The following is a 24,719-nucleotide window of genomic DNA, read 5'->3' as shown; positions in this document are numbered from 1 at the left end:
AGAAAAATCGTCCCTTTTCCCTGAACACAGAGTGTTCTAAGAGTGGCAGGAAGCTTTGCCTGGAATTGGGTAACTAATTCCGACAGAAGTGAGGCCCCCCAGCGAGGACACTTTCTCTCAGCTCTCTCTACACCCGTCATTGCCGTCGGACACTGTCATCCAGGAGGGTGTTTAGACTATTCCCTGTGTGTCCTCCTGTCCTACTGAAGCTGACGCTGATAGGGCTCCGTCCTGGACCTCCTCGGGGACTCTGCCGCTGACCCTCTAGCCCCACGGTGCAGCTGACCTCCAGGCTGCTCTACGGAGGATTCGCTCCACTGGAGGATCGTACAACAAATAGCATTTGAAGAGTCTCGGAAATGAGGCCATGTGTCCAAACACTCTGCACGGATCTCAGTAGGAGCGCGTATGCATTGAGACAAATCACGGGCACTGGAGCGGGAGCAGACCCGGCTCTGGCAGGAAAAGGCTCCTGCCCCTGGGAGCCCATCGGCTTCAGTCAGCTGCGCGGGCTGATGAGATAAGGAGGCACATCAGTCCTGGGTCCCCCCTGCAGGGCCGCCGCTGCTCTGGCACGCACACGGCCTGTGGTGGGAGCAGCCTCGGCTCCCTGAGTCGGAAGCAGGCCTCCTTTGTGTTTAGGGTTTTGGCATGGTGGCCACACCACCACAGAACAACGGCACAAAGCAAGGAGCCTGCCTGTAACCGCTGGTGGGTGTTGAGTGCTTACGCAGGATGCGTTTAATCCTCATCGCCAGTGTTTCGGATGACTGCTGTCACAGCCCCGTAGTGAAGAGGGCGAGTAGGCTGAGCCTCAGGTGAGTGACGTCCTCGGAGGTGCCCAGGTAGAGAGCCTCAGAAGCAGAGCTTGACTGCATCTCTGTCTTATTCTGAAGTCCTGGGCTCACCCCTCCCATACCTGCTTTGTGGCCTTGTCCCCTTGTGTCACCACTCCAGCCCTTCATTCTATGCAGGTGGCGATTAAAAACCAAATGCGTTGATTTAGCACGTATCTGCACATCTCTCATTTACCAGCCATGGGACTAGGTACTTAAATACATTCGAGTTTCTCAAATCTACAAATAAGATCAACAGAATCAAAATGCCCTTGAAATGTTTGAATCAAACCACCCCTCTAGCTGTCTTCCTTTGCCCCCTTCTGAGCTACACACAGTGAACATGGTATCTATACTTGCCATGTGGATTTCTGCAGCTCCCACCTCTTCCCAGCAGTGATCGTTATAAATGTCACCAGTAGTGTCCTTGTTAAAGCCAAGGGGTGCCCGTCGGTCCTGGACTTTACCCTGGGTTACCTCCTAATAAACCCATCATGAGTTGCAAATATTGTAGATCAAACATAGGTTTCATGCAGCCAGCCTGCCCACCACCATAGCCTGGCAGCACAGTCTGCTGTGGAGAATGGATTGCTTCCCACGTGGTCTCTGGGCCACTGGGAGCTGTGGCTCACTGCTGTTGTCCAGCATAAGAGAGTGTTGTACTCCATAGCCCGAGATCAAAATTGCAAATCTGAAGTGGAGCATCTACGGGATGCATATCTCTCAAGAATCCAAGTCCAGTCATCCTCACGGGGGTGTGCTGCCTGTGCTAAACTTGTTTTCAGCATTTAATGGTGCTCACTATTTCTGCCATAAAAATCTTCCTGCCCTTGTGGTTCCCTGAAACCATATGTCAACATCTAGGAAGAGTCTGAGATTCTGCCTGGTTTGATGGACAAGGTTGCCAGTCATAGTGTTGGTTGGGCAGGAGATAGGACATGGGAAGAGGCAGGAAAGGTGGAAGAGAGGAGACCACTACCATGTACCCAGCCCCACCTAAAACTCTGTCTGAAACTCCTTCTGGGAGGGAAGAATGGGCCACCTTGCAGTTAAGGGGAGGAAGCTAGATGTACAGAAAGGGAATTTAAGATCCTATAGGAAAATCCTGCTCCTGGGATCTCAGGCGGTGGGCAGCAGTCCCAGGGACTGACCTAAAATTAACCTGTTGCTCGTTAAGTTAGCATTAGCATTGTGGTTTGCTCCTCTCTGGTGCATTTTTGATGTATGGGGGAGAAACCTGCTTACACATGGGCAGTAGAAAAGAAATTATGTGGAATTCAGCTGGCAATCAAGGTGTCAATCAACCCCAGATCTCCCCAGGGGAGAAGGGGGAGAACTAGCACAGCCTAAAGGGAGCAAGCCCCACTGCTGTGTAGAGTGGAGTCTGGAGCCACTTGGCCAGCTCAGCCCTCTCTGCTGTCCTAGAGTGTACCATCAAGCTTCGGTAAGTCTTTGCTTTGCTTCCAAGCACCCACATCTCACTCAGTTCTTTATCTGGGATGCTAAGAATCTGCACCCAGGACCCTCAGTGCCAGTAGCAATAGTTCTATCAGACGCTGTTAGAAGACATAAGACTCCTGAGTCAGAAATGAAAGGCATTGTTATTCACCATACAGCAGGCTGGGTGAGCTTCCTGTTTGTGTCTGTTTTCCTTGTCCTTTATGGGGATGATGTTGGGTGAATCCAGGTCAATGTTTGCAGTAGGTCTGTGTTGCAGCTGATGAATTTCTCTTTAGGAAACCAAAAAATATTTTTAAAAATTTTTTTAGTTGTTTATGGACCTTTACTTTTATTTATTTGTATGTGGTGCTGAGAATTGAACCCAGTGCCTCACATGTGCTGGGTGAGTGCTGTACCACTGAGCCACAACTACAGCCCCAAGGAAACCAAGATTTAATATTTTTGTTAATAGCATTATTGAGCTATAACTCAAATAAGTTTGATGGTTTTTGTGTGTGTTTTTATAGAATTGTGGCTTCATTATCACATGTTCTATCTTTCCTGGTACTATGTACCCGAAGGTAACTGCAGATTAACAGTCAGCTGTGGGTTGGGGGTTTAACTCAGAGTGCTCGCCTAGCATGTGTGAGGCCCTGGGTTCTATCCCCAGCATGGCAAAACACGACAGCTCCTTTCCAGCAGCACAGGGGCTGAAACTGGACCTACAGAGGATGTTGCAGGGTCCCCGTGCTCTGTCCGGAGCTGGGAGGCAGTGGAGGTGAAGCAGAGTTGCTTCTTGCCCTTATGCAGCTTCCCTTCTGGTGGCAAAGTCAGTCATTGAGCAACTGATTGCACAGTTATCTCATCACAATGTGAGCAGGCTGCCAGGGGGAGGCCAGGGGCTGACGAGAGCAGGGCACGGGATGTGGGCCTCCCCCAGCAGTGGCTGTGGAGCAAGCGGCCTTTGATTGGCGCTCTGAGAGGCGAGCCAGTGTGGGCAAGAGGTTCTGTACCCTAGGGAGGTGGCACGTGTGCAGGCCTCTCCCCACCTGCTCATCCTCTTTGCTCAGGGCTTATGGTTCCCTGTGGTGCTTGTGCCAGGCCCCTCCTGACTCTCTACAGGAGCTTTAAACCCAGAAATCAGCCCTGAATAAGCCATCAGCCATGCATGCAGTGGGCCTTTGGAAGGGTTTCAGCACAGCTAATCAAAAATGATTTATGTCTACTTTTATTTCCTTTAACTTTTAATAAAGAATAATCAAAAGCTATTCTTTAGAGACTGCCAAAAAGGTGCAAATATGCTCTTAAGAGAATCAATGAGTGAGACTTTAGCAAGTTTCCAAATGTCATACCATTGCAATGGTATAACTAGAAGTAAAATGAATATTCATTACAAATGGATTGTGGGAATTTCACCTACATATTTTCTGGTCAGGAGATTCCTGGAGCAATCAGAGCAGTCTTCAGCTGGAAATGCTGGGCCTGATTTTATTTTATTTATTTATCTGTTTTGGAGTGAAGCTCCAACCAGCACACTGAAGGCTCCTGGACTGGGTATTAGAATATCTCCTGTAAAGCAGGCCTAGTATCTGTTGTGTGGAACCAGAAACAGTTTCCTTTCATTAAAGACAGTAATGTTCCCACTTCTGCCAATTACAAATCAATTGCAAAGCTGCCTACTCTCTCTGAAATAATGATAGCCATTTTTGCAGGCTACCTCTTATCTCCTTGTGAAGGAAATATTGTCATGACACAGGAGGAGAGTGGATGGGGAATGGCAAAATGGCAAGGCCATTACAGATCCCTCGATAGAGAATCAGGTAGTAGGAAAACAGCAGACATTCCATGCATGACACAGCTCTTGTTTTCCTCTGTAGGTGATTCTTGAAGAGGGAGAGAGTTCCTGCCTGGGGCAGGGACAGAAGGATGTGCATGTGCTAGGGACAGGAAGATGGAAGTGTAGGTATTTACAGGCCCTGTTCTTCCATAGAACGTGTCTCTCAAACCGGGCTGACACATCCGTGCAGAACCAAGAAGCCCAGGAAGGCGGAATTTGAGTTGTTTTTAAAGAGAGAGACAAGCAAATGAAAGAAGGGAAAGGGAAAGGAGAGAGAAAGAGCATTTCGAAGACAACTGTTGCCTGATGAGAGAAACATGGGTGGAAGTAGAATTCAGTACCATGATGAGGTTTTGCGATGCCTTTGTTTAATTTAGGACACGTGTCCGACCCCTGGATAGGTGAACTGGAAGATGAAGGTGCAGGAGAGATGCAGCTCTGTGGGCATATAGCTTGGTAAGCAGACTGAGACTCCCGGAAAATGAAAAGGCAACTGTCCTTCAAGGGGACTCGGTCACCCCTAGGTCAGGACCGGTGGCTCTGCCCGTGGATGGAACATGGGTTGGATCTGGGTGCCACATCCCTTGCCCTGTGGCTGGGCACCCTTGATGGGGTGGCCAATTGCTCAACCTCAGGACGTGGTCCTGGATTTAAATAATGTTTCCATTCATGTGTTTTGTGGGGCCGTTTAGCCCCTTGCTATTCATTGAGGGACTGAAGATGACATTAGCCTTCACGTTCTCCAGAGACAGGCCACAGCAGCAGCATCACCTAGGAAGTGGTTAGAGATGCAGATTATCCAGCCCCACCCCAAACCTCCTAAGTCACCTTCTGGGTGATTCTGATGAACACTGAAATTTGGGAGCCACTAGAGTAGACTGACAAATGTGTTAAGAAACCCTCACCCAGCCTGCTAGCACATCCGATATGCCATAACTTGATACTAGATTAAGAGATCTTTAACCAAAAGCACGCATGGAAGATACCGTGTCCCTTCTTACGCACGGATCTCTGACTCGGTGACCTTCAGGATTTCCACAAAGCTAGGCATCCAAGCTTCCATCGCAGCATTCCCAGAGGGTTTTCTATGGAACAGCCATTTCTGCAAGAGGCATTAGGTGTTCTTTCAAAAAACAAGGAAATTGACCAGATGAGGAAAGGGGTGGGGGAGGAAAAGGAAAGAAAAAGAAAAGAAAAAAAAGAAACAGAAAAGGAAATTTCTGGAACACTACACACTCCACTCTCACAGAGCCATGGAGTGTAACTGCTGTTGTTACGTACTGGACTGCAGACAGGTCATGCGATTAAAGCCCCCGTCTCTGGAATCAGATTACCTGGGGCCAGATTCTAACTCTGCCACTCAGCAAAGTCACATGGGCTGTGCTATTCCTACTAAGGCTCATGGATGAGCATCTTGGACAATACCTGGGAACTTTCTAGAAGAGAAGAACCTCCAGCCCTGCCACAGACCGCTGAATCGCAATCTGCATTTTTAACAAGGTCTCCAAGTGATCTGTACATAGTAACCAAAGCGACTCTAAGGCGTATCACTCTCTGCCTGTTTTCTCACTTGGTTGAAAAGGAATATTAATAGGATCTATATCAGACTTCATCAGGCTTAAAATCATCTGGAGGGTTTGTTAAAACAAAAGAGGTCTAACCCACACCTGGAATTTCTGATTTACAAGGCCCAGGGTAGGGCTAGGAAATTCACATTTCTAATTCACACTGGTTCTCAGGGATGCTGATGCGTCAGTCTGGGGACCACGCTTTGAGAACCATAGCTCACGACTGTTCTTAAGAGGATTGCTCTTTCCACGCCAACCCTGCTTTCCTCCACGAAGGATGCTATTTCAGTGCTCCACTTTATGTTTATGTTTTACTCTTTTTGCTGTTTTGTTGGAATCTTTACCCAGCCTGTAAATTCCTCTGGGCAGAAATTATACCTTCCACACTCCACACGCTCTCATTTTCTGTTTTGTAAAATAATGAGTACATTTCCAGTGTGATTAATAATAGAATAGGGAGAGGAGAAAAAACTGAGTCTACCCATGCCCGTAAACAACACATACAAATGGATATCAAGCCCTGGAATTCTCTTAAAATGTACATTTCTAACAAGTTGCTGGGTGCTCTGGTATAACTGATCCAGTGGCTGCCCTTTGAGAAGAACCTCCCTGGGGATTTTAAGAGTAAATAAACGCAATCACATAAGTTGGTGAGCTCCTTGCCTCGCACAAAGTAAGTCCTCAAAAATGTTAGTTAACGTGACTTTTTCTTAATTAATGTCCACATAGATCCTAAGTTGAACAAAATATGTGTCTAAGTCATGTACTCTTTGTTCACGGGATATATACTAACATTTCATAGCAAGTGATCTTACTGCAGGGCACTTGAGCTTTTTGCTATGGCCAGTGACCTAAAGAGGTCAGTTCCCAGCTCCACTAAGACAATAAAATGTGAGATACACACACACACACACACACACACACACACACATATACACACACCGTGGAATATTACTCAGCTTTAAAGAAAAGTGAAATTCTGGCTTTTGCTGGTAAATGGATGGAGTTAGAGAATATCAGGCTAAGTGAAATAAGCCAAACCCCACAAACCAAAGGCCGAATGTTTTCTCTAATATGCAGATGCTAATTCACAATAAGCGGGGAAGGGATAGGGAAGAATAGAGTTATTTTATGTTTGGTAGAGGGAACTGAAGGGAGGAGAAGGGGCACGGAGGGGAGGAAGGATAGTAGAGTGAAACAGACATTATTACCTCATGTACATGTATGACTGCATGACTGATGTGATCCTGCAATATGTACAATCAGAAAAATGAGAGCTCATACTCCATTTATGTATGATGTATCAAAATGTATAAATACATTCTACTCTTATGTACAACTAATTAGAACAAATAAAATAAAATAAATAAATAAATAAAAAGGCCTGGAGATGTGGCTCAATGGTTAAATGCCAAAACACAAATAAATGGCAATAACAAAAAACAAAAACAGATTCAGAAACAAAGTACCAACACATTTTCCAGGCAGTGGCTTATTGGATTTCAGGAGATGCTACATGCAATTCACTGTAGCAGGCAGGGATAGGAAGTGCCAGGTGGAATGGGCGGTAGTCATGCCCTCGATGGATCCCCTCCCAAGCCAGTGTCCCCAACTTCACACCTTCTGACTGACAAATGCCCTCAGTCAAATGGGAGGATTCCTCCTTCCCCTGCCTGGTAAGCCATGATCCATGATTGACAGCCCTGGCAGTACAAATGCTGGCCCCCTTGCCTCAAGGTGGGGTCAACTCTAGGGTTCCCTTCATGCTCTAGGCTCTCCATGGGGCCAGTCTGAAGCTCCTGTTTCCACCCCTTGTCGATGAGCCCCTTTCCTCACCCCATCCGTCACCCGCCTTCTCCGGAGAGCACTCGATTATAATCGCCCTGTCTCAGGTCTGCTTTCAGGAGGGAAATGTGCTCAACTGCCTCAGAATCAGAAAGGCGAGATGATGATTTCACTCTAGAACAACAGACAGACCAGCTTGAAAAGCTTGACACAAACGGGAGAAAGCCTGCCCTAAAATTTCAGAGGAAGAATAAACTTACATCAGAAAAATACTACAGGAGCCAGAAGATAATTGCCAGCCAGCCCACGTGGTGGATAAGGGCCAGTCTGGCAGCTTCCTTCCCAGACTTCTGTATGCCTTCACTCGTGTTCTGCTTGTCTTTAGTTCTCAGGACACTGTCTTCCCTCACTGCCTTTCCTCATTCCTAGCACCTTATCATTTGCATCCCTGACAATTACATCTTGGCTGGGATCTTTTTCTTTTCTTTTCTTTGTGCAGTGATGGAGACCAAACCCAGGGCCTCCTGTGCGCTAGGCAAGTGTACTACCACTGGGCTCAACCCCCAGCTGTGAATTGGAAAGCTTTACCCTCCTACCCTGTCTCTGAGTTGGGGTGCATTTCAAGCTGCAGGGACTCCCTGCTTGCTCCACTCTCCACTGCCCACCCAGGCCTGCTTGGCTGCTCAGGGATCTGGATTTCTGAGTCCTTACCTGTTCATACAAACTTCCCCTTGCTTTCTCCCTTTGCATTTTCTCTTGTGCTTTTTACGTGGGGCTGAGACAGTAGCCAGGACCTGTGCTTCTTGAACATTCGCTCTGCTTCAACTCCCTGTCTATGAAGCTATAGCAATTCTGACATCTGAGCCTCTCCCACTGAGCATGGATTCCCTGGTCTTCTAGTATCCCCGCCCCATGTCTGTTTCTGGGGTCCGCTCACCTGCTGTGGCCTTCAGCACCTGCCTGGCCTTCCCTGCCTTGTATGAGACAGCTGCCCTCACAGCTATTCCCAGCTATCCAGATGGGCTATTCCCATCTGGGCTCATCTCTCTGAACATAACCTCTATTTCTCCTTGCCCATGGTCCAGCACACCACCGCTTCCTATCGTGACTCTGGGCCCTCCTGCTTGTCCCTGTCCTGCTGCTGCTTGCTCCCAATATGACAAGTGTGATTATCAAAAGGCCTATTTTCCAGAGATTTTATAAGACAACCTGCAATTTCCTATCCTTCAATGAGAGAAAGGCTCTTGGTTCAGGAGCTGAACTGAAAAATACGCGTCGTTCAGGCGATGCACTTAATCCTCTCTGGTCCTGCTGGAATCTGACATCATTAAGAAGATAAGTAATACTGGAGACGACATCAAAATAAAATTTAGGCTAAGTGTGAAAAATGAATATTTTGCACTTAACCAGTCTTTTCCTCTTTGTATTCGTTTCTTATTGCTACCATCATGAATTCTGCAAGTTGAACCACTTAAATTTATTTCCTTGAAGTTGTAGCAGTGGGAAGAGAGATATGAGCATCAGTGGGTGACATGAAGGTGTTAGGGTCACATTTGTCCCGGAGGTTCTGGGGAGACTCCATCCCTTTACCTTCGCCAGCTGGTGGAGGCTGCCTGTGTTTCTTGGCTTCTGCCCCCTCCTCCAGTTTCTGGTTCAAAACCGCATCCCTCCAATCTCTCCGTGAGTCCCAGACCTTTCTCTGACTCTCCTGCCTTTTTCTTTGACTCATGAGGATCCTTGTGATGACTTTGGATCTGGGTGGATAATCCAAAATGACCTCCCAATCTCAGCTCCTTAACTTCACTTCTTCAAAGTCTCTTTTGCCAGGTAAGTTAACATGTTCACAGGTTCCAGGTATTAGGATGTGGATATCTTTCAGGGGCTGTTATCCTGTCCATCACACCTTTTTTTGCTAGTTTCATGGTTAATTTGGAGAGCTCTGCTAACACCAGAATGTGCATTCATGTGCTAAGTGCCCTACACATCTTCTCATGTATTTCTTCACAATAACTGCACAGATTGGGCATCCTTATCAAATCCATGGTACATCTAAGGAAACCTAAAGCTTAGAGGGATGAAATTTCCCGCCTAAGTTTACACATATGGGATATTTATTTTGCATTAGCAATTCCTAGCCTGTCTTTCCCTTGCTCTTTCCCTGTCCCCTTATAAGAGTTGAGTTGACTATAACCTCTTAGGAACCCACACGTAACCTCTGGTGGACCCGTCACATCCAGGGGAGGTCACTTTGCATTTGGAAACAATTGAAAATGAGAAGTGTTATACTGAATGTGTTTAAGTTTTTTTGTAAATTATTTTTTTCTTCCTAGATTTTTGTATTTCTCTTTGTCCTTAATAGTCAATGTCTTTGTGAAACTCAATATTTTGGGTTTCCATATATCTTATCAAGTAGATGGTTGCCATTTCAGTCTGAAGATTCAGTTCTCATATCAGTCCAGAAAAGTAACCTAGTAAGTCTTTGCACTGGTTAGAATTTGCATTCTTAAGAATTTGCACTAATAAGAATTTGCATTCTGTTCATTCGGCTCTCTTCCTCAGGAGCATCCACTCCTCTGTGGTAGCTAGTTGTCATTTTGTCCCTCTCCAGTTCTTTCCATCTTTGCTTCCTGGTTTATTTTTTTCAAGACTGTCCTGTAGGCCTTGAGACTCTGCAATGCTGATTCTGCTCTTTACCTCCAGCGCCATGGTAAATTCTCCAGGTGTCCCAGTTTCTTTTCTGCCATTTTTCCCTGGCTCCTGCAGGCTCCTTCCCTTACTTAGGCCTTTTCCTTATCCTCTCACCGCATAGTCCATGTTGTGTGCAGCCCATGTGTGGGTTTTGCACTCAGTCTCTCCTTACTGATCTCCTGGATTTCTTGGCTGTTCACAGGCTGGATGTCAGAGCTGTGCCTCGTGGCCTGATTGTTGGGTCAGCTGCAGTTTTGCTTAATTATCCCCTCCACCCTTCACATGGTGTTTTCTCTCTACCCCTCCCTTTCCATCCCCCTCACCCCCGGCCTCAGCCAAAAACTTGGTAGCAAACAGGTGGACCGTGGTGTCACACCTTCTGCACACACTGTCCCACTTTTGGAAATGAGCGTGCAGGAAGATGAGTGATGGGGCAGGTGGTCTGACATCAGAGCAGGACACACAGGGCTTTGAGGGCAGGCTCTGAATTCAGATGCCCTACAGCCACATCCCAGCTCTGCAGCTCCAAGCTGGGCCCTTGGCCAGGCGGTTCCACACCTCTGAGCTTCGTCTCCCTCAGGTTTGTGATGGAGATCAGATGTGAACCCACCTTAGGCGTTTGCATGAGGAATAAATGCAAAAGCATAGAAAACCCTTCCCACAGGACAGTGCTTCTTCCGTATTAGCTTTGAAAAGAAAGAAAAAGTGTTCATGGTGTTATAAATAAATCAGGTTGGAAAACATCCCACAAAGCCTCCTGGCTCATTCATCTGTACCCACCAGAGTGGCCTACAGTGCCTTGTTCAGGAATGGGGAAGACAGGCTCCTTTAGGTGACCCCTTTCTTCTGAGGCCCTCCCATCCATTTTGCATCTCTTCTCCAGATCAGGGCGCTTCCCCGGTGTTTGGGTGTTGGCCAGCATCTCCTGTACTTCCATGTTGCTCTCTCATGGGAAGGGAAGTTGCCTGTGGTATCTGGTTGTTTCTCATAGTTGAGTTGGACTGGTACCATTTCTTGCAAAGATCAAGTGTGAGGCGGCCAGTGGGTCATTTCAACCTACTAACTCCACTCCCCCACCCCTCACGTCATATATTGTCTGGTCGTGTTAGGTGGTTTCTGGCATGGGAAGGGGTTATGGCTGCTTCTCCTGCTGTCATGTCTTTTCAATCATACTGTTTAGTTTATTATTTATTTTTAAGTATAAAGGTGATACATGTTTGAGGCAGAAAGACTGCAGAATGTGAAAAAGTTAAAAGAAGGAAAATGGTACCTCCTGTCTCCCTGCCTGGCTCCGAGCAGGCCTGTGAGCTGCCCTCCTGTGGGGGGCGGGGTTCCTTCATGTTCCTGCCTGTACGCTCACTGCTCAGGTCTGCTCCACAGCCGAGCCGGTAGCTCTACCTGCTCCTGTGTCTCTGTCCTAACGTGTCACTGATGGGGACAGGTTGAAAGATAACATGGAGGAAAGTAGGTCAGGCACATGGTGAGACGTGGATGTCGTGTAGGAAGCAAAGAAGACCACATCCCTGAAGACTCAGAGCATGGGAATCATAAATCACAAGATTTCCCTGAATCTAGTCGGACAATTAAAATGCTTAGTTGCACATGGAGAAAAATACAATTTAAATGAAGGCAGGCAGGGGGATAAGATCTTAGAAAAGAGAATGCTTGATTTGAAGTTAGAAGGCCTGGATGAGGGACTTATTTGCTCTACATATTTATTTAACCTCTTTGACATTTGAATTCTTCTGAGAAGAGCAGCAATAATACACACCTCAAACAAGACTGTGAAGATTAAAAAGGAGGCTTGTAGAAAAATACCCAGCTTAGGGTCTGGCACGTACTCTGTGTTTAATAAATATCCCCTCACATACGTGTGCCCTACCTGTGACTGTAACTTGTAACTGTGAGAGTGTCCCAGTCTAACGCAGAATATCACATCTAAACCTCAGGATGCTAAACAAAAGTCCATAGCTATTCACCTTGATTCTGAAAGTGTTTATCAACTTGGTTCTCTTTGGGAGCCTCAATTCTAGAGTGGGGGGCATTCATAGACAAAAGTGCATGGAAAGTTTGGTATCCATGGAGACCTGAATAGCTTTCATATGGTGAGCTTACTCAAGATGGTGGGCAACTGAACGTGGGTGAGATGGGGTGTCCCTAGGGAGACAGGGCTCTCCAGGCAGAGGGAAGAGCATATGGCAAGGGTAGAGGTGCTGAGAAGCCCTCTATCCATAGTGACAGCAAGATGCAGCTGGTGCTCAGATGTTCTGGGTAGGATGCAGGTCACCCGCTGTGGGGCTGGGGTCACTGTCTACCCAAATCTCTCTGTGGGGAAACATGGTGGTTTCTGCTTAAGAGATGAAGGGACATAGGAGGGAGGAAAGCTAAGGGACCATGACCAAGCCCACAGGCAGGTTGAGCAAGGAGCAAAGGTGATTGGAAGGATTTCTTCTTAGTCTCCTCCTTCTCCTTCTCTACCTGCTCCTCCTCCTCCTCCTTTTCTTCCCACCAGGGAACTCTCCTCTGGAATCAACTCATTGGCCAAGCATATTCTTGAATCGGATCCCTAGCACATACCAGGGTGGAGACCCCTTGTCATTAGTGGGAAGTGCTGGACCCCAGGCACAGAGTGAGAGGGAGCATCCATTCTGGAGGTCACCAGGGGTCCCTGTGATGCTGATTTCTCCGGTCCCTCTTTTTCTATGTTCTGCAGCAATGGAATGGCAGAGACACGGCCCTCATGGTCACCCGTGTGGTCAACCACAGGCGCTTCTCAGCTACGGTCAGTGTGGCAGACACTGCCCAGCGCAGTGTCAGCAAGTACCGCTGTGTGATCCGCTCAGACGGAGGGTCCGGGGTGTCCAACTATGCAGAGCTGATCGTGAAAGGTGAGTGCCACCAGCCTGCGTCTCTACCCCTAGTGGCAGGGACACGGGGCCTCCTCTGCCCCATAGCAGCCTTGTGCTGCTGAGGAGTTACAGCCCCTTCCGTCATCTGCTACCTCCTTCCCCACTGGGTAGCAGAGACAAGAGTCTCCATTTGCTATTGTGAAGTCACACAACAGTGCATCGGTATTCAAGGTTGACTCTCACGCACAGGGTACATATGTGAAAGACCGTGGGCCGTGTAACACAGAGGACATCTCCAAATTCGACTTTATTTTGTATTTAAGTCATGATGAACAGATAGATGTCCTTGTGCTTTGGTGATGTTCTGTTGCTGTGTTCTTGTAGGATTGTTGCCGAGGGATTCTTTAAATTGAAAATTGGACACAATGACAATATTTGGGAAGGACTTCTGAGATAAATAATCCCAGACTCCACTGGCCTTGATTCAATTCTTTACAATTATCTTGTTCTTGCTCACCTTGAGGTATCATTTACATGCTTTCCATTAAAATATGCGTGCTGTTTCTTCTTCTGCCTCTTTCTAGAAACTGGGTATCCTGCATATTTTTGAAGCTCTGTGTAATCTGTGCTGTTTGCTTAATGGGCATGTGATATTACACCAAGTGCACTTTCCTCTTTTTAAAAGTCCCCCTATTTGCAGTCATTGAGGTAATTCTGGGTGTTTTTGTTTTTCCTTTTCTTTGGGTACACAACAATTAACACCTCAATGCAGTTTTTCTGGAGATAACATTTTGATTCCATTGAACTAGATTCCTTCCTCAGGATAAATCCCAGAGGTAGCATTGGAAGGCTAAAGAATATGAGCATCTTTATGGATTTTTCTTTGTGTTGCAATATTGCTTTTGCAAAAAAAAAAAAAAAACATGAAAAAACAGTTTGACAATTTACACGGGCAACAACAGCATATGAATGTACTTGTTTCACCAATATTGTGCTCACCGATTAAAATTTCAATATAGCATAATTTAGTGAATGAAATAATGAAGCTGTTCCTATTATGCCAGCTGTAGAAAGAGACCTGGTGCGTTTAAAGGGAAAAAGAACATCAATCCATCCCTAGAAGGCTCTGGAGTGGGTTTTCTTAGTCGAAGGATGTGTTGGTGTGAAAACCTGGACCTGTCTTTGCTGGTCCCTGTGTGACAGGTCACCTGGCTGATGACAGGTCACCTGGCTGGCCCCGGAATGAGGACTGCATGCTGAGTTCTCCGCTCTGGGCCATCTCGACTCCAGATGGACATTCACGTGGCTGATGGTGTGTCACCATTCAGCTCTCAGTGTGAATGTCACGTCCTCTTCTCCTGAAAGCTTCCCTGACCCCTCTTGGAGGACATCGTCCATCGCCTCACCTAGTCTCCTTGCCTGGCGTGTCCTGCTCCGCTCCACAGTGGGAATGTCCCTCTGCTACTTTTTTGTCTGGCCTTTCAGGTTGTGACTGTGAGAGGAGGGGCAGCTTCTGTTGTGTCCTAGGTGCCCCCACTCAGCTCAGTGCCCGGCACAGGTTCTGTGTCTGTCACAGCCCGTGACTTTGCGGTGGTTCCCGTTTTGACCTGTGCCGTCAGTCATCTTCTCAGGCTCAACTGTAAACCTTATGTGGAATAATGGATGAGCGAGTGAGTTATTGGCCTCAGCAGGCACTCCGTTCATCACCGTAATGTCGCGAACACTTCAGCCGAAGATCAACAAATTAGGCAATCATGAACATAGCAACTAATACAAAAAAAATCATCTTTAAGTTCATTTACATCAAGTGCCATGAATATAGAAAAGAAGCCATCATTTTGATTGCATTAGACTCATAGCTTTGCTTTTTTCTTTTTTGGTGCCATAAGATTGATTTGTGTGACTTGGTGGCCTTTGCAAACCTTTCAAGTCCTCAGTGAATATGTAATTTCCTGAGCTGTGCCTTGGAGGACTTATTATGCCTCTTTGATGGCCACCCTCCCACACCGGATGGAGAACCCCTTGAGAGAATTTGCGGTCTTCTCTCAGGCCACTGTCCACGAGCCCTGTGCACCTGCCTGGTGCCAAGTCGGAGATGAGAGAATAGGGCCAAGAGAACGGGAGCTGGGGCTACACCTTGAAGTTTTCACCCAAGCAGGTGGAACCAGAAAGCGTGAGTCCTTATATCCTCCATTCGGTTGCTGGGTGGGAGGAAGAGAAAGTCGTACCCAGAGGCTCCTGGGGCATGGGATGTGGGAAGGCATCACTGCCCTGGCTTGGGGAGGTGGCCATTCAGACAGTGATTCATCCTTTGTTGGCCTTGCAAACTGGACCACAGTTAAAGATTGTGGTCAGAGCTGCCGCGGGTCCCAGGGGCACTGACCAGGTTGGTCAGGGCGATCCAGTGGTCACTGCTGCTCTGAAAGACCCACCGTCCTCGTCATTCCAGTTTAAGAGATGAATGGGGTGGCACTTCACAGAGGACAGCGGTGAGTTGGCACTTTCTGTAATCTGATGCTCAGATTTTATCATACCCGGATTACATTCATCCATATTTTTGGCATAGGATGTTACTGTTTTTAGTGCCCATTTTCCCCACATTTTAATATTCAGTTGGTGATAAGCCATGAGCCTGGTCCCTTAAATGTAGAGAAGTCCCTTCACATATGTTATCTCATTTTATCTTAATTGCAGCGGTGCACCTTGGTTTTCCTTCAACTCATTTTATAGCTCACAGAACCCATACAGCCAGGTGGAGAAGCAGAGGGTAGTCCTGAGGGGCAGAGCTGAGGTCCAGCTGGGTCTGCCTCATGCTATTTTGGCCATACCCGGAGGCCTGAGGATTGTAGCCTTGTTGGTACCTGGTGACACAATGTCACGAACAGTGTCCAAGGGGTGCAGATAACAGGTAGGGTTCATGCCAGGAGTCCCTGGGCCTCTCTAGCTAACTTGCCATTTTAATTTATCCACTCCTGGCTAACTTCCAGGTTCCTGGAGAAATACATTTAACCCTTCCCTGCACCTGCATGCACACGCAGATATGCACACAGTGTTGAAGAGCCCTAGTATCCAGGCAAAACAAGAAAAGGAGAAGTAGGGACACCCAGGAGCAGAGACAACCAGAGGAAACCTGCCACCCTGGCATGTGTGCCCAGCACTCATTTGAAGGTAGCGATCGAGGGCATCTAGGGGGAGCCTGTCTTGGGAAGAACAGCTCACTTCCCTCTTAGGAGCCTTTGTCTTTGTGAACCAGGAAGCTTCAGCACTTTAATACTGAAGTATTTGCACTTGTAAAAAGAAATGAAAACAAGGGAAAATATATTAATCGTTTTTAAGATAAGAAGATAATCTGACAAGCAACACATACACAAAAGGATTCTCCGGGGCCAAGTGCTGTCTTAGAGGGTGGGCGATGGCCCACATTTCCTCCTCCTGAGTGCTGATGGATTCTGCATCTCACAGATGGTGTGGGCTGAGGGCCGGAGCCCCTGGCTGACCCTGGGGTGTCACAGAAGGAAAATCACCCCTGTGTGGTTTCCCTCCACACAGGCTTCTTCCATTCGGTTCCAATTCAGCAGGAGTGAACTCCAGGAGTTGCCTGGGTTTGAATCCCGGCCTCATCCCATTCCAGCTCTGTGACCTCAAACGTGACATAAACCCCTCAGGGCCCCATCTGGCTTCCCTGTAAATGAGAATACAGGATTACCTCCTGCAGAGGGGGTCCTGAAGATTAATGCAATCCCGGGTGTCAGAGCTCCCAGAACAGTTCTTGGTATCCAGACTCTACTTAAACAAATGCCTCACACAGGTGGGATCTTCCTGGTATGGAGCTAAAGAGGTGACGGAGTCTTGTGGGTGGGACAGGACAATGACTCAAGGGCCAGTTTGATTAGCACCTCTGTGGCCTTGGAGAAATCATTTAAGATCTCTGCAAAGTGGGGCCTGTGCCGTCTTCCCATACAGTGATGGGAGGGAGGAAAGAGGCAAATGTGGACTCGGAAACATCCAGGGCATGGTGTCTTTGCAGGAAGAGTTCTCTGGGTCCCCTCCCACGGCCACCACTGACCAGTCAAGAAAGCTCCTCAGCTGGTCCTGCTTGTCTCCAGTCATCTGGTCACATGGGCCAGGTCTTCCCCAGCCTCATTCATTCAGAAATCCAGCCAGGCTATGGTTGAGAGGTCACAGGGCCCTCAGTGCCCAGGGGTGCCAGGAGCTGGAGGTCCTGGGAACAGCTCCCACAGCAGGTACTCATGCTGAGCCAAGAAGCAGAGGCCCAGCCTGGGTCTCTGTCTCTCCCCACACAAGTGTGTTCATGGCTGGCTGACTCCTGTGCCATTCTGGGATGGCAAAAATGAGGACTTCAGAAGCAAGGTGCCACCTAACCTGAGTTAGGTAATATCAAATTCTGTGGGCGACAGACCGCAGTGAAAGCAAATTGAAGTTACTTAATTCTGAAGAGCTGTTTATTGAGTTGTGATAATGTACCTGGGTGTATGTTAGATTACTCTGTAATTGAGGTTTTGCTCAGTTGACAACCCAGCTCCTCAACCTACCTGTTCCAGGCCAGTGCTCACAAGGGTACTTATTCTCTCCCCGTTTCTGGTTTCCTAAGTGTCTTTGATTTCAAGGTGTTTTTGCTTCACTCAAGGACATAGATGTCTTTAACCAGTCATTCAGCTACATCCAGATGAAAATTTTCTGATTCACAAGTTTGTTGGTGGTAGTGATTATTAAATGAATCCTCCAACTCCATTCAACTATATGCCACGTGCTCAGAACTCCTGGGATGGAAGGTAGCACACAGGAAAACACAGTGTTGATCTGCAGATCTCTGATTTGAATACTGTCCTGAGTCCCACTCAGGCATCTTGGTAGGATCAGGTGTAGGCATGTAGGACCGAGGTCCAATCTCCGTCCTGACTCCAGCTACCTGTGCGAGTTCAAGTGAGGATGCATTTTTTCTGCGCCTCACTTTTCTCACAATGGGATGAACCTAGCTAACTGGTTCTATGACAGGGAGACAATGTGACATATGAACAGATCCTACTTCCAAGTAAGCAGCCACAAAAAAAAAATCTATAGCTACCAGTAGTCATATTTTTACTATTATTACAGAATGTTGCCCAAAGACAGGTTTATTTCTCCTTGTCCTGGCTTAATAAATGCTGCCCCATTCTGTGGAAATTGAAACTTACCTCACCTTAAGTTGTCCCTCTGGTGAAAGAGGACCCAGGCCATCAAATCCAGCCCATTGGCTGAGGTCAGTTGCAGAAATGCTTTTCTTACATCGCAGAGTCTTTTCTTGTTTCCTTTTCTTCTTTTCCAAATCTTCTGTTTCAACATGGAGAATCTGAAGCCGGGTCAGGATGGGTCACAGTGAGCCTGCTTCCTGGGTAGCACAGGGAGCACCTGCTCCACAGGCGACCACGGCCCTCACTTGGTCTGCTTTGCTTGCTCATGAGTCTGGTTCCTCGGTGATTTGAAGGATGGCGTGGCTGCAGAGGCTGACTCCCTCACCCCTGTATTCGTTTGCTTAATAAAGGTGTGTTGCGCCCACCCAGGTGTCAGGTTCATCAGCCACAGTTCTCGCAGGAAGACGTGTGCAACCCTTTGCTGCCCAGCCAGAGCGGTCAGGCACCTGCCCAGTTGGCTTACTCACCTTAGCCATAACCCTGTGAGGTAGGCCCTGTGAGCAGCCCTTCTACAAATGAGAGCCTGGAGACTCAGAGAGGCTGGGGGGATTTCCTAAGGCCACACAGCTTACAAGTGGCAGAGTTGGGCCTGCCTGTCTCTCCTTCTCTTCTTACCCTTTGCAAAAATAATCCAGTATGGTAGGTTCTGCAGTTGGATGTGAGCAGAGGACATATAAAGGATGGAGTAGCTAATGCAATCTGGAGACGTCTGGGAGGGCTTATCTGAGTGGTCTCATCTGAGCTGGGTCCTGTGACCTGGAAGACTCATGAGTTGGGTGTGTTTTGAGACTTGAGTGGAAGGCATGTTTGGGGTTGGAAATGTAGGCACAGGGACATTGGCAGACTCTTTGTTCCAGAATAGGAGCTGGGGTTTGTTCTGGAGGAGTCTTGCTCATGTGAACCCCATCCATGGCTCATGGGCTGTGCGCCTACTCAGGAGACTGGCTGCCTGCATGCTGCTCGGCTTCCCTTCCCTGGCTCTGCCTGTGCACAGTGGGAAGTCATTGCCAGGCAGCTGCTGTGGTCAAATGCACAGTCTGTGTTTGGAAGAGGAGTGAAGAGTCTCGGGGGATTGGGCGGGACTCTTAAAGCAGACTAAGCAGGGTTTTTTAATTATTATTATTATTTTTAAATTTTTAAATTTTATTTGTTCTAATTACTTGTACATCATAGTGGAATGCAATAAATCTGGTGTAATCTCTCATGTTTCTGATTATACATGTTGCAGGATCACATCCGTCATGCAGTCATGTACTTGAGGTAATAATGTCTCTTCAACTCTACTATCATTCCTTTCCCATACCCCTTCCCCTCCCTTCAGTCCCCTCTACCTAATATAAAGTAACTCTATTCTTCCCTTCCCTTATTTTGAATTAGTTTCTGCATATCAGAGAAAACATTTGGTCTTCGGTGTTTTGGGATTGGCTTATTTCACTTAGCATGATATTCTCTAACTCCATCCATTTACCAGCAAATGCCAGAATTTCATTCTTCTTTAAAGTTGAGTAGTATTCCATTATATATATATATATATATATATATATATATATATATATATATATATATATATATAATATCACATTTTCTTTATCCATTCATCTATTAAAGGGCACCTAGGTTGGTTCCATAGTTTAGCTATTGTGAACTGAGCTGCTGTAAACATTGATGTGGCTGTGTCACTGTAGTATGTTGATTTTAAGTCCTTAAGGGTATAAACTGAGGAGTGGGATAGCTGGGTCAAGTGATGGTTCCATTCCAAGTTTTCTGAGGAATCTCCATACTGATTTCCATAATGGTTGCGCCAGTTTGCAGCCCCACCAGCAATGACTGAGTGTACTTTTTCTTCTATGTTCTTGCCAACACCTATTGTTGCTTGTATTCTTGATAATAGCCATTCTGATTGGAGTGAGATGAAATCTTAGGGTGGTTTTGATTTGCATTTCTCTACTTGCTAGAGATGTTGAACATTTTTTCATGTATTTGTTGATTGATTGTATATCTTCTTCTGTGAAGTGTCTGTTCGGTTCCTTAGCCCATTTATTGATTGGGTTATTTGTTCTTTTGGTGTTAAGTTTTTTGAGTTCTTTGTATATCCTAGAGATTAATGCTTTATCTGAGGTGCATGTGGTAAAAATTTTCTCCCTCTCTGTAGGCTCTCTCTTCATATTATTATTTCTTTTGCTGAAAAGAAGCTTTTGAGTTTGAGTCCATCCCATGTATTGATTCTTGATTTAACTTCTTGGGCTTTAGGGGTCTTGTTAAGAAAGTCAGGGCCTAGGCTGACCTGGTGAAGATGTGGGCCTACTTGTTCTTTGAGTAGTCCCAGGATCTCTGTTCTAGTGCCTGAGTCTTTGATCCACAGTGAGTTGATTTTCATGCCAGGTGAGAGACAAGGGTTTAATTTCATTTTGTTGCACGTGGCTTTCCGGTTTTCCCAGCACCATTTGTTGAATAAGCTGTCTTTACTCCAGTGATTGTTTTTGGTACCTTTGTCTAGCATGAGATACCAAGCAGGGGTTTAAATGCAAGATATCTGGGAGGTGGAGAGATGAGACACGGGACAAAGGGCATCCAGGAAGGGGCATTTTTCAGGCAAATGGCCACTGTGGACGTCTGAGCTCAGTCCTCCCAGGGATCTGTGGGCTGGGAGGTAGTTGGCCACTGAGATTGACATAGGGCGGTTGGAATTTGGCCCACATGCACTGACACAGCAAGACCTGAGAGATAGGAGCCGGACATAGCTGCTTCTGCTACAGGGTCCCTGCACCAGCCATGGCCGTCCAGGTGATGGGGCTGCTGTCATGGCGTCATCGGTGAGAGCGGCTCTGGAGGCCCAGTGCACGTAGAAGAGGCAACACCGCAGCCACGCTGTGCTTGGACGGCACTGGGGTGCTCAGACTTGCCCTCAGAATGGGATTTGTGTTCTGTCGTCCTCAGCAGCAATGCAGTGCTGGGGAACCACGTTGCTCAGTGATCAGAGGACAGGGGTGGGGTAGAAGAGCGGGGCTGGCCTCTGGCCTCTGCCCAGCTCCCAAGTCCACGTAGAACCGGCCACCTTCCGCCATCCTAGATGGGGGTTGGTACACTGTCAGTCCAGGGCATGATAGTCATTATCCTCAGCTTCGTGGGTTTTAATGGCTTCCACTACACCGACTTAGCTCTACTCTTGTAGGAAAAGCAACCGTAGAAAATAGGCAAATGAATAGCACAGCCGAGTGCCGAAAAACTTTATTTACCAAGACAGGCAGAAGGCTGGAGTTGGCCCATAGGCCACAGCGTACCAATCCCTGCATGGACCAAGCCCCCGTCTTCTCAGCCGGATGACTAGTCCAGCTTCTTCCTGCTCCACTTTTGCCCCACTGAGGTCTGTTCTCTATGCAACAGCTTTAGTGTTTTAGTTTGAAAACAGTTAAATCATGGCATTCTCCTGCACAAACTCTCTAGTAGTTTCTATTGCTCTCAGAACAAAATCTTACCATGGACTTTAGATTTGGCATCTCTCTTCTATTTGATTTCCTGGCCTCTAGGTCTGTATTTGTCTTCTCACTCTTTTCTACAGCCATACTGGCTCATTTCTTCTCATTTGAACCACATTGAGCTTGTTCTGACCTCAGGACCTTTGCACTTTCTCTTTTCTCTTTGCCTGAAATGTTTTTCTTCTAGATAACTATGTGGCTCACTTGTATTTTTCACTCTTGTCTCTGCTCTGACATTGGCTTCTCAGAGTCCTCCCCTGATCCACCCCTACTTATACCCCTATGCCTTGAAATTCTGTACCTTTGTACTATGCTCTGATTTTCTTACCATGCCAATACACTACCCAATATTGTCCTTTTTGTCTTTTGGTGCATGTGTTTGTAAAGCTTTCCATCACTATAATGAAATACCTGAGATAATTAAGTTATGAAATGAAAAGGTCATTTTGGCTCATAGTTTTGGATGCTCCAGTCCCTGATCAGGTGGGCACATTGCTTGGGGTCTCTGGGGGGTGTGCCAGATGGCAATGGTGGGGGAACACAGGGTGAAGCAAACTGCTCATCTCATGGTCAGGAAGCAAAAGAGGAAGAGGAGGAGACCAGCGTTCCATATTCTCTTTCAAGGGACCAGCGTTCCATATTCTCTTTCAAGGGCACACCCTCAGTCACCCAAGGGCCCAGCTCATAAGGGCTCCACCACCTCCCAATTGTGCCACCCTGGGGACCTTTGGAGGAAATCCAACATCTGAACTGCAGCAGCACAGGGCCACCTTTCCTGCTAGAACACAAGCTCCTGCAGGCAGGGGCTCTGTAAGTCCCCAACCCTCAGGGACAGAGCCGGTGTCCAGGCAGCTCCTGTGTCCACGGAGAGCCTGCAAGTCCTCCCTTCACTAGTGTGCACATACATTGGAAACCCCTTACCATTCCTTCCTTTTTTAAAACTTCATTTTTTGAGTTTGATTTTTGATTGACACATAACTACATTTCCATGGCGCATAGTGTGATGTTTGAGTGTTTCCGCCACGTAGTGTTTAAGGTGATGCGTATGCTTATTACTTCAATTGATCAGTTTCCATTCCTCCCTTTCTAGGTCTCTCATCACTGTCTGAGCTCCTGGTTTTCCCTCCTGTCTCTAAGGAAATTCTCTCTCACAGCTGCCTCTTGCTTTACTTTTTCCTGTATTGTATTTTTTCCTTCATTCTTTTCTTCCTATTTATGAGTGGTATAAGTTTGTTCTTCCCTGTATTCCATGACCTTCCTTTGACTTGCTTTGGTTGCAATTTGGGATTTTGGTCCATCTGCCCACGCCATGGGATTTGCAGCCTGTCATGTGATCACTAGGATCATCATTCTTTCTGGGCCTTTCTTAGTACCTTGTATGGGAAGTTTCTCCTCATGGTGAGCCCTGCCTATTTTCTCAAAAGTCCTGCGTCTACCTCTGTCTGAATGTTTTAACAGTTTTTCACAGTAGGCTCAGCTACCGCCCCTTGCTCTTCCTGCCTGACCTTGGCTTTCAGAGCAGAGAAACCTTGGCATCATCTCTGCAGACTTCATTGTCTGTAGGAAAGTATCCTAATGCTTGGATTCTCATTTTTTTGTCTTTCTTCAATCATAACTTTTAGTAATGAGTTGGATCACTTTTGCTATAACTGAAATTATTACAGATTATAAACCAGAAGTCTTGGTTTCAAATCCTGGTTCTTCCCTAGATTTGCCATGAGTTAGGAAAGTTTTATTTCATGACTCTCTAATTATAAAATGGAATAAAATGTCAGCTACCCTAGATTTGGGAGAGGGGCCTTGGATATGGAAATTCTAGGCAGACAAAGTTCTCTATAGGTGTGCTTGTCTTTATCAGTCTCTGTCATCCCCACATTTACCAGCTACCCCATTTTAGCCTCTGACTCCCTCACTTTTCAGTAACGACCCCCCTCTCTGCATGGGAAGAAAGAAATGACAGATGGGAGAAAAGTGAGAAACCTAACTTGAACATATGTGTGTGGGGGAAGCTAACCAGGAGATATCTATGTATATTGTACTCTGTACAGGCACAAAGACCAGCTTATTTTTAAAGAAGCGTAAATGTGGATAAATAAAACCTGACAAGTATTGGTTTCCTTGAATTATTTTGACTACTTCATCAGCTGCATGCTGATGTGTTGCATTAACAGTTTTAACGCATTTGGAAATTAAATCAACGGCAATTGCATGAAAAACCTCATTCATTTGGAACATTACCCTCCTGTGTTCAAATGGAAGAATGATCCGGGGCTATGGAATGAGCTGTTGGGCTGTAGTTGGCCACCTTTTGTGGACCATTTCTTGCATGCTGGGCACTGCTTGGACTCTGCACCAGAGATTGCATTTAGTCTTCATGACGTTCCGTATGTTGTGCGTGAGGATGCTGAAGCCCGATGACTGGGCTTCTTCAGAGTCACACAGTCCAGGCCTGCCCTCTTCCTACTTTAAAGGAGACTCTCTTCTACGCTCCCAGTGCTAGTTTTCCATGATGTTTAATTCTCTGGCAGATGCACATGGAATATTGTTTCTAAGGGTTCAGGTTTCAGTTAAACCATGGGTTCCTGCTTTGGAAGAATGTTCTGGTCACTGCCTCTGTTCTCTTGCTGGAGCCTAACTCTCCACCTCTGAAACTTGGAACCTCTGTCTCCACCAGTGACTCTTAACTGAAGGCAATTCCCCTGGCCCCAGAAGACATTTGGCAATGTCTGGAGACAGTTTTGATTGTCATAACTGGGGCTCAAAGATCCTCCTTGACATCCTAGAATACACATCTCAGCCTGCAGCAGTAAAGAATGATCCAGTCACAGAGGCCATTTTCACTGAGGCTGAGAAGCCCTGGCCCAGACCCCTCCCCAGGGGAGACCTCTTTGTACTGATGTCCTCATGTTCAGCTGTCCTGTGGCCTTCTGGCCAGATGCAGCTTGGATGTGGGAGGAGGGTGGAGCTGGTTATGTGGCTATCTGAGCTCAGGTTTCCCTGTCTGGAAACCTGACATTTGACTTCTGGGGCCTTCCCTCTCTCATTTTC

General features: G+C 46.9%; 1 protein-coding gene across 10 annotated transcripts in view; it reads left to right on the top strand.

The window, feature by feature from the left end:
• The window catches only part of PTPRT (protein tyrosine phosphatase receptor type T), a 1,026,485-nt gene that overhangs the window by 376,620 nt on the left and 625,146 nt on the right, over positions 1-24,719 (top strand). For all 10 annotated transcript variants that reach the window (XM_079126897.1, XM_079126896.1, XM_079126893.1 and 7 more), the window contains exon 6: positions 12,868-13,042. In XM_079126897.1, coding sequence (XP_078983023.1) covers positions 12,868-13,042 — 175 coding nt within the window. The remainder of the gene's footprint in view (positions 1-12,867; positions 13,043-24,719) is intronic.

The sequence above is a fragment of the Sciurus vulgaris genome (genome assembly GCF_902686455.1).
Source record: "Sciurus vulgaris genome assembly, chromosome: 2".
NCBI lineage: Eukaryota > Metazoa > Chordata > Mammalia > Rodentia > Sciuridae > Sciurus > Sciurus vulgaris.
This window is presented reverse-complemented; position numbering and strand designations above follow the sequence as displayed.